Source organism: Sinocyclocheilus anshuiensis, unplaced genomic scaffold (assembly GCF_001515605.1).
Source record: "Sinocyclocheilus anshuiensis isolate Anshui unplaced genomic scaffold, SAMN03320099.WGS_v1.1 scaffold944, whole genome shotgun sequence".
NCBI classification, from domain to species: domain Eukaryota; kingdom Metazoa; phylum Chordata; class Actinopteri; order Cypriniformes; family Cyprinidae; genus Sinocyclocheilus; species Sinocyclocheilus anshuiensis.
The window spans coordinates 1,658,528-1,673,047 of NW_015549559.1; the positions used below are offsets into that span (position 1 = coordinate 1,658,528).

The window sequence follows — 14,520 nt, forward strand, 5'->3', positions numbered from 1 at the left end:
TTGGATTCATTCCAAAGATGTTTGCTGTTGTTCATATTTTAGTCTCTTGCGGCACATATTTACTGAGGAAGCGAGAATAAATTTTGTTAGTATTTTTATTTTGTGATGAGATGAAGTGACTGAAATTTGCTAACCAAAAGCAAAGGTCTTCAACAGGTTGCACTGAATACATTTAAATAGTTTCATTTTTGGACTGAATTGTCATTACATTATATGACTGTAAATAAACCAGCAACTGTTAGTGTGCATCATTATTATTGTAACTATTAATATCAGTTATATATATATAATTTTCTGAAAACAAATTAATAATTTGTTCTAATAAGCAATGTGATGTGATTTAAACATCAATCCTTAATTTCTTCCCAAGTAATCTTTTTACCTATCCTGCACTAAATTAAATTTTTCCCTTTCATTACCCTTAACTCAACATACTTTTAATATTAAAACTTTTTCATCAAAAAGGTCGACTTTTTCCCGTCTGGGCAACACATCGTTTGTGTGAGACACGGCTTTACTGTCATGGCAACTTTAACGTTATCTGATGTTCCAGCTCAGAGAGACACAGGGGGAAGATAATCCCTGAATTAAACAGGATCTGCTTTAGAGCCAGCCGTGATGAGCAGGCTGGGTCCTCGCCCCTCTCCCCTGCTCTGACACTCCCATGCTGGGGAACAATGGGGAGCCATCCTGTCTCTCCACAGGGCTGGGACACACTTCTTGCAGGGGTTTCATTTGCAAATGAATCTCCACGATGATGAAAATGTTGAGAGCGAAGCCCCACAATGAGTGGGACTCATAGAGAATTGCAATTTGTAAATCAACTTGTATGTTAAACAGCATGATTTTTGAGGGACAAAAAGAGAGGAGGTGGGGTGAGAAAGAATGAGGAAACTGGAGAAAGGCCACAGCTCTAAAAGAAGGGAGGGAGGGAACAGAACATTTTTTTTCGCTTTCTTTTGCAAGTGCTTATGGTTTATTTTTAAGAAGAAGTTTCAACCTGTTCCACTGTATAATTTAAATAAAAATCATCACGTGTTCTGGCATGTGATATTATTACTGTACACTTACACTTGTTTAATAAAGCAAAGAGTTTCTTGCTTAATCAAATGTTCAGTAATATTTTACTTTTTTGTATTTATATGCTTGCATTGAAAATGCTGCATAAACAATCACCTAAAAATAGTTACAAATGTTCCTACTGATTGAATAATTATTTAGTATTCCAAATAATGTAATGAGATGATCATGCAATTACTTCATTCATTCTTAGCCTGGTATGAGTGAATTTCTGTGCTCCTGTAGAGTGCGTAGCAATCTGAATGCCAAAGGCTTACTTGTTCCTGTCAGATCCTGATTGCAGGCTGACTGGATACAAATTAGTTTAGTGACAGGGATAACCTGTCCAAGATGCCTGCAGTTGGTTGAAAATGAGCAAAGTTGACAGCAAATTGAAAGTCTAATAAGTCCTTCAAATGGTTGATTTGTGCCTAGTGGACATGTAGACATTGAGGAGTATGAAATATTGGAAATCAATGGCCCTCTATGAAATTTAATTAGGGCCCATTGTTCTCAGTTCATAGTATTTTTATGTTTTGATGGATTATCTGAAGAAAATGATTACCTAAGGTGGTTGAATTGATGGGACTTTGATACACATCTTCAAAGATCACTTTTAAGCAATATTGTAAAAGTGCTATTGATTTTGTCTCTTTTCTTATCCTATTTCATCATAGCTCTACATAGTGTGGAGGCCTTTTTCTTGGTGTTATTTGGTATTTGTTTATTTTATGATGGGTTTTTTTGAACGTATGAGGGGGATAAGCATTAAACTGATTAACAGAAGATTAACAACAAAAGAATCTGAACAGATAAAGCTGCTTCTTTAGATACAAAACGTCTCTATTCAATAATCCCCATGTTCCCCCCTCTTATTTTCCTCTGCAGGGGACGCAGAGACCAACCCGGACGACTCCCCCTGTAAAGACTCGGGCGCCCATGTCTGCAGCAGATGTTGCGCAGAGTTCTTTGAACTATCGGATCTTGAACAACACCAGAAGAATTGCACTAAGAATCAATTAGTTCTAATTGTGAATGAAAATCCAGTGTCTCCTTCCGGAACCTTCTCCCCAGGCTCCTCTCCTCATAATCCTGATGAGCAGATGAATGATACAACTAATAACACAGATCAAGCAGAGTTGACTGACCTTTTGGAGCAGAACGTACTTGACAAAGAGGAAGCCATGGACACTGAGATGTCAGGAGTCTCTGCACCTCATAATGATGGAAGTGGATGTATGGCAGGTGGCAGCCCACTCAGTGGTGTTGGAAGCAGCCATGGAGCTCTGGGCAGCACTGGGTCCAATCTGGGGAACTCTGTCATCTCTGCCATCTCTGCCTCACTACCTCAGCTGGGTAACTTGACTGAGCTGGGCAATTTTTCCAAGATCAACAGCAACGTCATTATTGAAAACCTACAAAGCACCAAAGTGGCTGTTGCCCAGTTTTCTCAAGAGACCAGAGGAGCAGGAGGGCAAAGGGTGGCTGTGCCAGCCCTCATGGAGCAGCTTTTGGCCCTACAGCAGCAACAGATCCATCAGCTACAGCTCATCGAGCAGATTCGTCACCAGATTCTTCTGCTAGCCTCACAGTCACCTGAGCTCCAAGCACCGCCTAATTCTTCCCATGTGACTTTAGGTTCAGGTACTAGCCCACTAACCACTCTTAGTTCCCATTTGTCTCAACAGTTGGCAGCTGCTGCAGGGTTAGCACAGAGCATAGCTAGCCAGTCTGCAAGCATTAGCAGTTTGAAACAGATGGCTAATGTTGTGCAGCTACCTCAGAACAATTCCAGTGTGGGAGAGTCATCTCAAAACCTTGGAGCACCAGGGCCAGTTACAGTTAATGCCCAACCTTCAGACAAAAGGCCAGGTAATGCAGGAAGCTTGCATCCACAGTTAGGAAATCCATCAATTGCAAAGTCATCCACACCAGCCTTTGCAATGGGAAGCCTTTTGAATCCTGTGGCTAATAACCTTCTACCTCAGCCCCCACCAGGCAACCCAATATTTTCCAGTGCACTGCCCAGTGTCGGTACTACAGTTGAGGATCTCAACTCACTGGCTGCACTTGCTCAGCAAAGAAAAGGCAAGCCACCTAATGTCTCTTCTTTTGAACCGAAGAGTAGCTCTGAGGATACATTTTTCAAGCATAAGTGCAGGTTTTGTGGCAAGGTGTTTGGTAGTGACAGTGCTTTGCAGATTCACTTACGTTCTCACACAGGTGAGAGACCATACAAATGCAACATATGTGGCAACCGGTTTTCCACCCGTGGTAACTTGAAAGTTCATTTTCAGCGTCATAAAGAGAAGTATCCACACATTCATATGAACCCATATCCTGTCCCAGAGCATCTAGACAATATTCCTACGAGTACTGGCATTCCCTATGGTATGTCTATGCCTCCTGAGAAGCCAGTGACTAGCTGGCTGGATAGTAAACCTGTTCTGTCGACTCTGACATCTTCTGTTGGCATGTTACTTCCACCAACTATACCAAGCCTGCCTCCATTCATCAAGAAGGAAGATAATAGCTCAGTGGCTATAAGCAGCCCTTCTCATTCTGCTAAAAGCGACTCAGGTTCTGCTGATGCACCCATGAAGAACACAGATAGTGTGTTGGAAGAAGGTGAGAGCACAATCCTGCCTACCTCAAATGAAAAAGTTGAAGAAATCAACCGTTCATCCAGTTTAACGACAAACATGAGCTCTACGGTGGAGGGTACCATTGAGTACACCACCTCCAACAGCCCTCCAATGGCCACTAACCCACTCATGCCCCTGATGTCAGAACAGTTCAAAGCTAAGTTTCCTTTTGGGGGTCTCCTTGATCCTCTCCAAGGTTCAGAAACATCTAAGCTTCAGCAACTCGTTGAGAACATCGACAGGAAAGTGACAGACCCTAATGAGTGTGTTATCTGCCACCGTGTTCTTAGTTGCCAGAGTGCACTCAAAATGCACTACCGCATACACACCGGGGAGAGGCCTTTCAAATGTAAAGTGTGTGGCCGTGCCTTCACCACCAAGGGCAACCTCAAGACTCATTACAGTGTCCATCGAGCTATGCCGCCACTGAGGGTCCAGCATTCTTGTCCTATTTGTCAGAAGAAGTTCACGAATGCTGTTGTACTTCAGCAGCACATTCGCATGCACATGGGTGGACAGATCCCTAACACCCCTCTTCCTGACAACTATCCAGAATCCATGGGATCCGATGCTGGTTCATTTGATGAGAGAAACTTTGATGATCTGGACAACTTCTCCGATGAAAACATGGAAGGAATTGATGATGGACCAGACAGCAGCATTCCAGACACACCAAAGTCAGCTGATGCATCTCAAGACAGCCTCTGTTCATCCCCTACTCCACAAGAGTCATTAGGCGTGGAGAGCCAGGAGAAGAGGGCCAACCAGGGAGCTGAAGATGAAGTGTACTTTGATCAAGGAAAGTCAGTGGAGAACGGAGTAATGGAAGGAGACAGACTCACAAATGACTCCTCTTCACTTGGAGGCGACATCGAAAGCCAAAGTGCCGGAAGTCCAGCTGTCTCTGAATCTACCTCTTCCATGCAAGCTCCATCACCCTCTAATGGTACTATCCAACAGCAAAAGTCTCCTAGTCTGGAGGATCGGCAGCAGAGGGCATTGTCATTAGACCACATTAGAGTGGGTCTCATGCAGTCTCATTCTGCCAGTCCTGGAGCTCTGGATCTTACTTCAATTGACTCATCAAAAGATCCTCTTAGTATGCTTTTCCCCTTCCGTGATCGAGGCATCTTGAAGAATACAGCATGTGACATTTGTGGCAAAACATTTGCCTGCCAGAGTGCCTTGGACATCCATTACCGAAGCCATACCAAAGAGAGACCGTTCATTTGCACAGTATGCATCCGGGGCTTTTCCACCAAGGGGAACTTGAAGCAACATGTGCTGACCCACCAGATGCGAGATTTGCCCTCCCAGCTCTTTGAGCCTAACACCAGTCTTGCCTCCAGCCCAACTCCATCCCTTCTGTCTGTTGGACCCTTGTCCTCTATGATGAATACTGAGGTCAACGGCTTTCTGCATGGTCTTCTACCTGAAGTAAAAGACTTGACCTCAGCACTGGTGACCTCATCTGCTTCCACCTCTCCAGTACTTTCGGCTGCCCCACCACGGAGGACGCCTAAGCAGCACTACTGTACCACTTGTGGGAAGACATTTTCCTCCTCCAGTGCCCTGCAAATCCATGAGAGAACCCATACGGGAGAAAAGCCCTTTGCTTGCACCATCTGTGGACGGGCATTTACCACCAAAGGAAATCTCAAGGTAATTACTGGTGTATATAAGATGAAAATGATTTTGTCTGTTCTTATGAAATACATTATTTGACAATTTTACTTGATGTTATTTTGCTATTCATGTTTGTGAAAAGCCAGCCAAAATAGTTATTGACCGTATAAACAAGTATTGATGAGGGAAAATAAGTAGAATGTGTTGTGAATAATTAGGGTATGGGGGAGCACAAGCAGGTATAGAAATAGATCAGCATTGCAGAAAAGAAAAAAAAAAGAAAAAAAATAAAATAAATTAAGATATGTATTAAATGTTTTTAAAAGAAGTCTCTTCTGCTCACCAAAGCTGCATTTATTTTAACAAAAAAAAATAAAAAAATAAAAAAAATAAAATATATATATATATATATATATATATATATATGAAGGTATACAGAAATAATAAAGAGGAAGTGGAAATGTTGAGTCATCAAATTAATATGAATATTGGGCTGAAACCTGAGCTTGAAATTGGTGGAACATAGCCAGGAATGGTTCACTTATCAGGCTTTAACCACAGTTACCAGCAGCAATCACCTTAAGCAGTGGCACGCTCACTATTTTTCCAGAGTTTATCTCATGAAAAACATTTTCTCTTTGATCGCAATGAATAAAAAGCCTAGCACACAGATAAACAGAATCCTGGGGGTTTTATATGGATATTTGATTGCACTAATTTGTATGAAATGTGACTCGCTATAGGCATAATTTTCAGAAAGTATGTAAATGTCAAACTATAAATTCCTTTCTGAATAAATAAGTATGTGCTCTTTTAGTGAAGTATGAAATGGAAGATTCATTTTAATAAGTCTGATTTCACTGCATAAAATATTGATTTAGTAAATTTACTGGTTTTGTGAAAAAAAAAACTAATAATGAATTAGCAATGCATTTAACACTATCAGTTTGAAAAGATTATCATATAAATGGGGAATGGGGGATCACTAAATAGCTTTGTAAACTGCAAAAGTAGCATAAGGATGTGAAAATATCGAGGTATAAATTTACACCTCATATGTTCAGTGCTACACTAAGGGTTGCAACAATTAAACAAGGTACTTTTTCCCCTGAATGTATCACATGCTTCAAGGGTGAACTGGGGGCAACTGTCAGATACAATACTGTCCAGCACAATGAGAGTGGACAGTGCAATTTTCTCAGAACACACATCTACCACAGGCCCTTTGTTTCATATGCAGACCACCATTCTCAGTGAGTGAATGTTACAACATTTTACCCTTGTTTTAATAATTAGACTAATGCTGCTTCCAGTGGGCCTATTTTAATACTAATTATTATACTACTTCTCTTTTTCCATTGCATCATCTCACGTGTTATTCATTTGAATGTTTCCAAATTATTAACATTGTAGCTCTCCTGATCCTTTGTTTTTATACTCTTTAATCCTTTTGCTTCCACTTCCTTATTTCTCTCTGTCTCACTAGGTACATATGGGTACCCACATGTGGAACAGTGCTCCTGCACGGCGTGGTCGCAGGCTTTCAGTAGATGGTCCCATCGCTTTCCTTGGCACCAACCATGTTAAGTTCCCTGAGCTCTTTCAAAAGGACTTAACTGGTAGGGCTGGAAACGGAGACCCAACAAGCTTCTGGAATCAGTATGCTGCTGCTTTCTCTAATGGCCTGGCCATGAAGACCAACGAGATCTCTGTAATCCAGAATGGAGGCCTGCCCCCTCAACTGTCGGGGAGTGTAGGCAATGGGGGCAGTTCTCCGATCGGAGGTTTGACAGGCAGCATGGAAAAGCTGCATAACTCTGAGCCCAATTCTGCTCTGGCTGGCCTAGAAAAAATGGCCAACACCGAGAATGGGACTCACTTCCGCTTCACACGCTTCATGGAGGACAAGGAGATAGTGACCAACTAGAGAATCATTTTTGTTGCGCTCATGAACAAAAATACACTCTTTAACTGGCACACACACATGCTCCAGTATATGCGTCCATGAAAGAAAGAATGAAAAGCAAGAAAAAAACTTTCAGCTTTTGCTTGCCATTAAGACTTTATGAAGAGGAGTTTGAAAAGAACTTGCTTTTTTGTACAATGTACAACATGTTATAGTTTTATGGAGCTTATTTATTAGTGATTATAACCTTGCTCGAAAAACCAAGTGGAAATATTAACAGTTACTTAGTTTTTATGTTATTTTATGTTTTATCAACAGAGTGAATCTGTATGAGTGTTTTAAAGTGTGCTTTTGAAACTTAGCTTTTCTTGGTAGAAGACTTCACCATGGCATTAAATTATTTTCTATCTGTAATATGTGTTAACAAAACTTGATGTTCATGTAATGATTTAGAGCTTAAACAGTGCAACGTAAGGCTGTAAATACTGTACACTTATCTGTGCTAGATGGTTTACAAGCTGTGTAGAAACTTTCCTCTGAGAAATATCAACATTTCATAAATCCAGGGACATAGGTTAGTCCTTTTCCCTCTGTCTTAGAAGTTTAAAAAGAACAAAAAAGTAAAAAAAAAAAAAAAAGGTTTTCACCTCAGCTGTTTATTTAGACCTTCTTCACTTAGTTTTTTTTACTACATTCAGTTCTCACTCTTTATTTGTGCTTATAGGATGCAAAGCATAAACGGTTATTAGATAACAACATGAAGAGGTCCACACACTTAAAGGGAGGGGAAAATGCATTGTGTGATCTTTGAGGTTTTGCTGGGCTTTCAAACTGCTGCTAGGTAGCTACTAGCGTCTTTGACATCTACTACAGGTCATGTGTTGACGCGCCCTATAAGTATTTTTTTCGGATGTGGAGCAACAAATTCCTTTACAGCAATTGTACATAGTCTTACTCGAAGACAAGGTCCATCTCGGCCAGGGGACAAATGATGATAGTGTTTTTATAAATATTATATAAATATATATATATGGACTGTTACATGCACTTTCTTGAAAAGTTGGAAGATCTTTTAGGGCCCAGTTTCTCTACAGTTTATTACCTACTAACAACTGCGATACTGTAATCCTTTACTCTAATAATCAAATACATCAGTTTTCCAAAAGAAAGAGTGTCCGTCTTGATGATTCATTAGTATTGTACTGTATTGTTTTAAGTTTATTCAACCATTTTAACAATTTAAAATTATATACGTATTTTTCATTTAAATTTTGAGTTTGCCCAGTCGATAATCCTGTTTTGAGGCAGAATTTCTTTGGCTGATGGACTATGGATTTCTTCTCCGGACAGAGTGCATTAAACGTGTGATTGTTAATCCAAAATCGGTTACATATTTAACTTCAACGTGTCAGACCGCTTCCGTCAGGATGCAAATGCAATTACAGAGCGCCTCATTAAAACACATGCAGCTCCGCTGTAAATCACATTTCTGACTTCATCATTCTGCTGGTTGACAGGCTTCAGCATCTTTAATTAAACAATCGATCGTTTTAGAAGCCCCTTTCTTTCTGCGTTTGTACAAATGGATTGGTTCACCGTTCCTGTCTCATATGGAAAACTTTTCATGTAGGCTAACCCGTTTTCTTTGAGTTAATAGGTTTTTAGCTATATATTTAATGTTACCTGGAGATTTTGGTTTTAGCCGGACTGTAAATATATACATTTCGTAATTTTAAAAGTATAAATTAGCCTACTTGTATTAATTTTGCGCTGCACAAACGAAACGTGGCATTGCCTCTGGATTTCTTATCGTCGCCTTTTAACATGATTTTGTCCTCACCAACAAAAGCATAAAATATCCTGTTATCGAGCTATTATATTGTTATAATTTTAATATTGATTCTTGTTAATTATTCATCCACTTTTTATAAACCGTTTAAGGGAATGTCAATGATGAATAGTGGGCATTAAAAAATAAAAGCTACATAAAACTAAAAATAATAACTATCAATCTATCACCATTTAAAATAAAATATATGTCCTGCTTTTTCACCAGCTGCATTTAATTTAACACACCATTGCACTTCCTGAAACGCAGGATCTGTTCATTCGAGGCTTGCATCCTCTCGCCCCACGCCGCCTCCTCCCCGGATTTTATAGCTGGCTAAATTCCCCAATATTTACAAGATCGCGATGCTAAATGACCCTTGCAAACAGTCCGGGAGCGGCAGAGGGTTCTCGCCCCTCTCAATCTGTGCTCTCTCGTTGAGCACCCGAGATAGGCGCTTTGTTTGAACATCCCGTCAGCTTCCGGATTCTTCAGTGACAGACCGCGCGCAGTTTTAAGTGACACTATTGACACGGACCCCCTCTCAATTGTGACATTTGTCATCGGTGTTTGAAATTACAGTTATTTGATTTACCCGTTAAATTTTGCTCCAGGACGAATGCAGTTCTTATTTATTTATGTATATATATTTTTTTTCGTCAAACTAATTTATCGACTACATTTTAAAGGCCAGTAGCCTATACTATAATTTAATTATAACGTAAATGTAATTATGAGAACCTAATTGCTTCACAATATTTATTTTTTTTTTTGGCAGTGGTATATCGTTGAACGTTATTAAACAACGTAATGTTTTATGTCTATATAGCCTATGTGTTATGTTAACATCAGGATATCGATACAGAAGAATAAAAACACATTTCAGATATGGCAAAATTGCCGTTTAAACCAGAGAGCCATGAGACACAGCTATTTTAATCGTTTCATTTTTCCTTTACCTGTTTTACCTTTGATAATAATAATAATAATAATAATAATAATTGATGGCTGGATACGTGATCAATAAATAAAAAAATAAAATAAAATAAAAAACGGAATGTTCCAATCCAGTTCTCATTCAAATGTAATTTTCTACTTTTCAGTAAAAGTCCCCTCTTTTTCATTTATTCTCTTTAAAAAGAACAAATAACACAATTAATAAATAGAAAATCTAAAGAGATGTTCATGTACTTAAAAAAAAACAGATGAATGTTCATCTTTAATATGTCTTTAGTTCAGTGCAGTTCTTATTTTGAGTTTGAAACGTTACACTGTATATTTGTAATTAGTTGTATATTTTATTATTATTATTATTATTATTATTATTATTCAATGCAGAGTAAATTGTCCTCTTATTTATACCAACTCAAAGCATATGGGTGACTAATAATTTGATTTAAACTGAAATTGAACATTATCTGAAATAGTTTTTTTATGAAGTAGACAATTATATATGAAATTAAGTATTTATTTAAAACACACACACACACACAGGATGAGCTGTAGGAACGATCCATGAGAGATATGTGTGTGCCTGTGTATATAAAGGTCTTCTGTACATTTATGTACAAAAGAATGAGAAAGAGAGAAATTGTTTACACCTTACCAGGTCACTGTTAATAATAATGATACAAAATGAGAGTAGGGAATAAAATAATTAAATAATAATAATAATAACAATAATAATAATGACCACCTGCCTTGCAGTGCAAAAATAAATCAATAACTTCAAAAATATAGGGAGCATACGTTTTCTGAGACTTATAAGGCAGTGCATTTTTAAAAACACACAAAGATGAAGGAACTGAGTGCACCTTTCGGTTTCTCATGTTTTATTGTTGTTTGATCAGTGTTAAGTGTGCTCTAGTATTTATGCTCATGCTTCAGAGTATTAATCAGTTTAATTTGCTTTTATGATACAGGTCAGTATGTCGTATGTAATGCATCTAGGCCACTTTTTTATTTTTTTTTTATTTTAGGTTAACTGTAATATTTGTGTCATTTAACAATATATTATGTGTACATCAGTCTATGAGAATAGGCAATTTATTGCATTACATTGAATAAAAGTGGTAGAATGTGGAAGAGAACCAGACTATAATGAGGCTTTACAAACCTCAGGTTGACTAATGCTATGTGGATTTATCTTGTTAAGAAGACACGGCTGATGTAACAAGAGATTGTTTTGTTTTTGCATTTGTGTTGCAGTGTGTACAGTTATGGAGGTGTGGTGTGAATGAGTGAATAATAAGGAAGGTGGCTGTTGTTTCAGTTTATCAAAGAGGAAGGTTATGAGATCTGACAGGATTCAGTGCTGTGTATGAGCCTCAGGGAGTTCTCAACAGAGTGTGCGATCTTTTCACATAACGGACCCACCTCTGCTCTATAGTGTCTGTACTGGCTTTAGCCCCGAGGGCTGGCTGTGACTCCCTGCTGTGTTTTTGGTCTACGCAGGGGAGATCAAAGACACATTTGGGACAATTGAAGTGCTGCTCGACCGAGCCACTACTCAGCACCACACCTGCCCACCTGTCAATCATTCCCAGGTGTCAGGCGAGTGTGACAGTAGTGGGCCGTGTAGAAGCAAAGGATACAATTAGGGCAATTAGTGATGTCTTTCGTGCTTCATGGATCCACTGCTCATTTTGTTTTTCATCTGTTCGTTGTCTGTTATTAGTGTTGTCCTTTATCCTCACTTTCATCCTGACTTCTCCAGTATTTTCTCCCTTTTTCTTCACTCACCTCTGTTCTCATGGTTCATGATTTCCTGAGGAAAGAGTCTCAGTCTCTGAGACGTGTACACAGCTGGCTGAAAGAGGACCTCTAGATTGAAAGAGCAAACATGTAGGAAGATTTCTCAGCCTGTCTTTGTGTGTTTGTGTTATCATGGCAAAGTAATCAAAGCCAACATGTGCCATCTTTACACTGCAAGAACAGAACAGAAGCTGCATCTCAAGCAGCGTACAATGAAAAGATATGTTCACACATACTGTTTAAAGCCGCAGAAATGAAGAATAAATGCATTTAGACCGAATTTAAAATTGCTGAAACAATTTTATGAAATTCGTTTTTGTTAATATATATTTTAAATATAATGAAAGACTATATACATTTTCATGTCACAACAACAAAAGAGGTTTAAGGCTGTTATGCTGCAGATCATTTTTATAATATTTTGTTTTTTAGTTAGTGCACCATTCAAAATGAAATGGATGCATTTTCAAAATAGAATAAATGTGTTTGAGGTAGTAATCAGGTTGCAGAATTGAATTTGAATGTTACAATTAAAATACATGCTATTGAATCAAATAAAAAAAAATTGAAAGGGACCAATTATTCAACCCTGAGTTTTGCACAACTCTCATTTTAGTACAGCTTGTATCTTAAGTCAGAATTTAGACCAGGTGCGAAGTCACCTATGGAAACATTTCAGTAAAAAATTACAACTTTCTCATTCTTTCTGTTTCTCTTCACTCTTTCCATCTCATTCTCTCTTTATAGGCCGTATCTCTCTCTATCTTTCTCCTGCTAAATACTGAATCAGGGCTCTGTCTTCTGCTCGGTCTGGCTACAGGTTCAATCTACAAGGTTTCCTGAGGTGGGACAGGGGCCTGGCTGTGGTCCAAGTGTGCAAGTCATTTATCTGTCCACTCCTTCAGCTTTTCTCCTGGCACAGAGCGACACACACACAGATATATTGTATTACCGCTGCCATTGTCTCTAGACAGACAGGTGGGACTCTCACTGTGGGGTCCTAAAAGCAAGGCGGCAGTGGGCAGACATTGGGTGTGTACTTTATTAGTGCACTCATGCCTGCAGAAGCCTCCCAACAGTACGAGGGGAGGGCGTACAGTAAGGTCTTGTCCCTCTCACAGAGCGATGGCTGTCTCAGGCTTGGGTTTATCATCACTGCTGAAATTGCTGGAAGTTCTTTTGTTGGGGTTTTATTGCAGGAGGGGTATTTAGCCTCATTCTGATGCTAATGCCTTACATTTTAGGGGCTCAGAGCTCACTCTCCAAGTCTCAGGGCCGCAAGGGTGGCGACACTGTCCGTTATGAAAACAGTTCCCTCTATCTCTCCCTCCTTTTTTTCCCCTTGTGAATAAAAGAAGAGAAGGGCTGCATTTAGGCCATCTGTGCTTCCAGTGCTTGAGTGTAATTTAATGTGTAGGTCCATTTTAAGATGAAGCCCATGTACTCTTGTGTGGTTTGTCTGTAGAATGGAGCCCAGATCGGTTTCCTCTTCCTTTAAGAGCAGTGGGAGATTAAGTAGGTTGATTGTGTTCCTTTCACCATCAGAATAAGGGCTGGTAACCTTAGCCTGCACTGTCTGCCATGGGACTCAAAGACAGGTAGATGCTCACTCCTCCGTTAATGTCATCCTGTAGATTACGTTTCCTCATCGTCAAAGTGTCTTAAGATGCACTGTAAGGACACGCATTCCTCTCCTATCCTTCCAATTACTGTACAATGACAATGGAGGAGCTGTTGTCAGAAAGAAAAGAAAACTACGTGGTAGACCCATATAAACGTATGCATTTCTACACACTGTGATCAGCCTCATTGATTGTGGTATGCAGTCATTTAAGTAGCTCATGTACACATACAAATATTCTTCCTTGCCTACTTTTATTCAGTCACATCTGCTCTGCTATTTGGTTCTCATTTGATCACTCATGAGTAGTGTGATTTGAGATATTGTATATTAGGATATACAATTATATACAAGGATAGGATATGCAATTCTAAAAATCAAATATATTATAATTTTTTATTTTTTACAAAAATTATTAGGGTATCAAATGTATACAATTATAAAAAAAATCAAATATATATATTTTTATTTTTTTTTTGACAAAAAAAGATTAGGTTATCAAATATACAATTCATACAATTATAATAATAATAATAAATGGAAAATGGTTATACTAAATGATTATACGTATAATTACGATTATTGCTAATTGATAATTATTTGAATCAAGAACAGTTTGGTACTTTCAATTATACTGCTTAAACTGCTTAATTATGCTGGAAATAGCCTTAACCTGCTTTCTGTATTATAAAATTAATCTTTATTCATCATATTTATCATATGAACAGTTTACTGTAAATTTAGAAACAACACTTTTGCGTTTTCACTGTTTGTCTCTTTCTCACTGCAGGGCTTTGTACTTGGATACACAATACATTTTTTAACCTTTCTTGTGCTTTTCTTCATTTGTAAATCACTTTCGATAAAAGCCTCTGATAAATGAATAAATGTACATGGTGAACCTGGTTAATGTACTATCTTTTTATTCGGTCTATATCATTAATCTTACCTCTCACTCAATTTTTTTTAATCTTCGCACCAGATCCGGGTTTTTTGTCTATCACACTTGTATTCATTTAATTCTTGTTTTTTGTACTTGGATACACAATAAATTTTTTAACCTTTCTTGTGCTTTTCTTCA

General features: G+C 38.5%; 1 protein-coding gene across 2 annotated transcripts in view; it reads left to right on the forward strand.

Moving 5' to 3' along the window:
* LOC107657119 (sal-like protein 1) overlaps positions 1–8,347 on the forward strand; it is a 13,677-nt gene extending 5,330 nt beyond the window's left edge. Inside the window, exons 2-3 of one of the 2 annotated variants that reach the window (XM_016445136.1) lie at positions 1,948–5,366; positions 6,817–8,347. In XM_016445136.1, the coding sequence (XP_016300622.1) occupies positions 1,948–5,366; positions 6,817–7,257 (3,860 nt within the window). In that variant the 3' untranslated portion in view covers positions 7,258–8,347. The other variant, XM_016445137.1, reaches the window with a different exon arrangement.
* Positions 8,348–14,520: the final 6,173 nt, after the last annotated feature.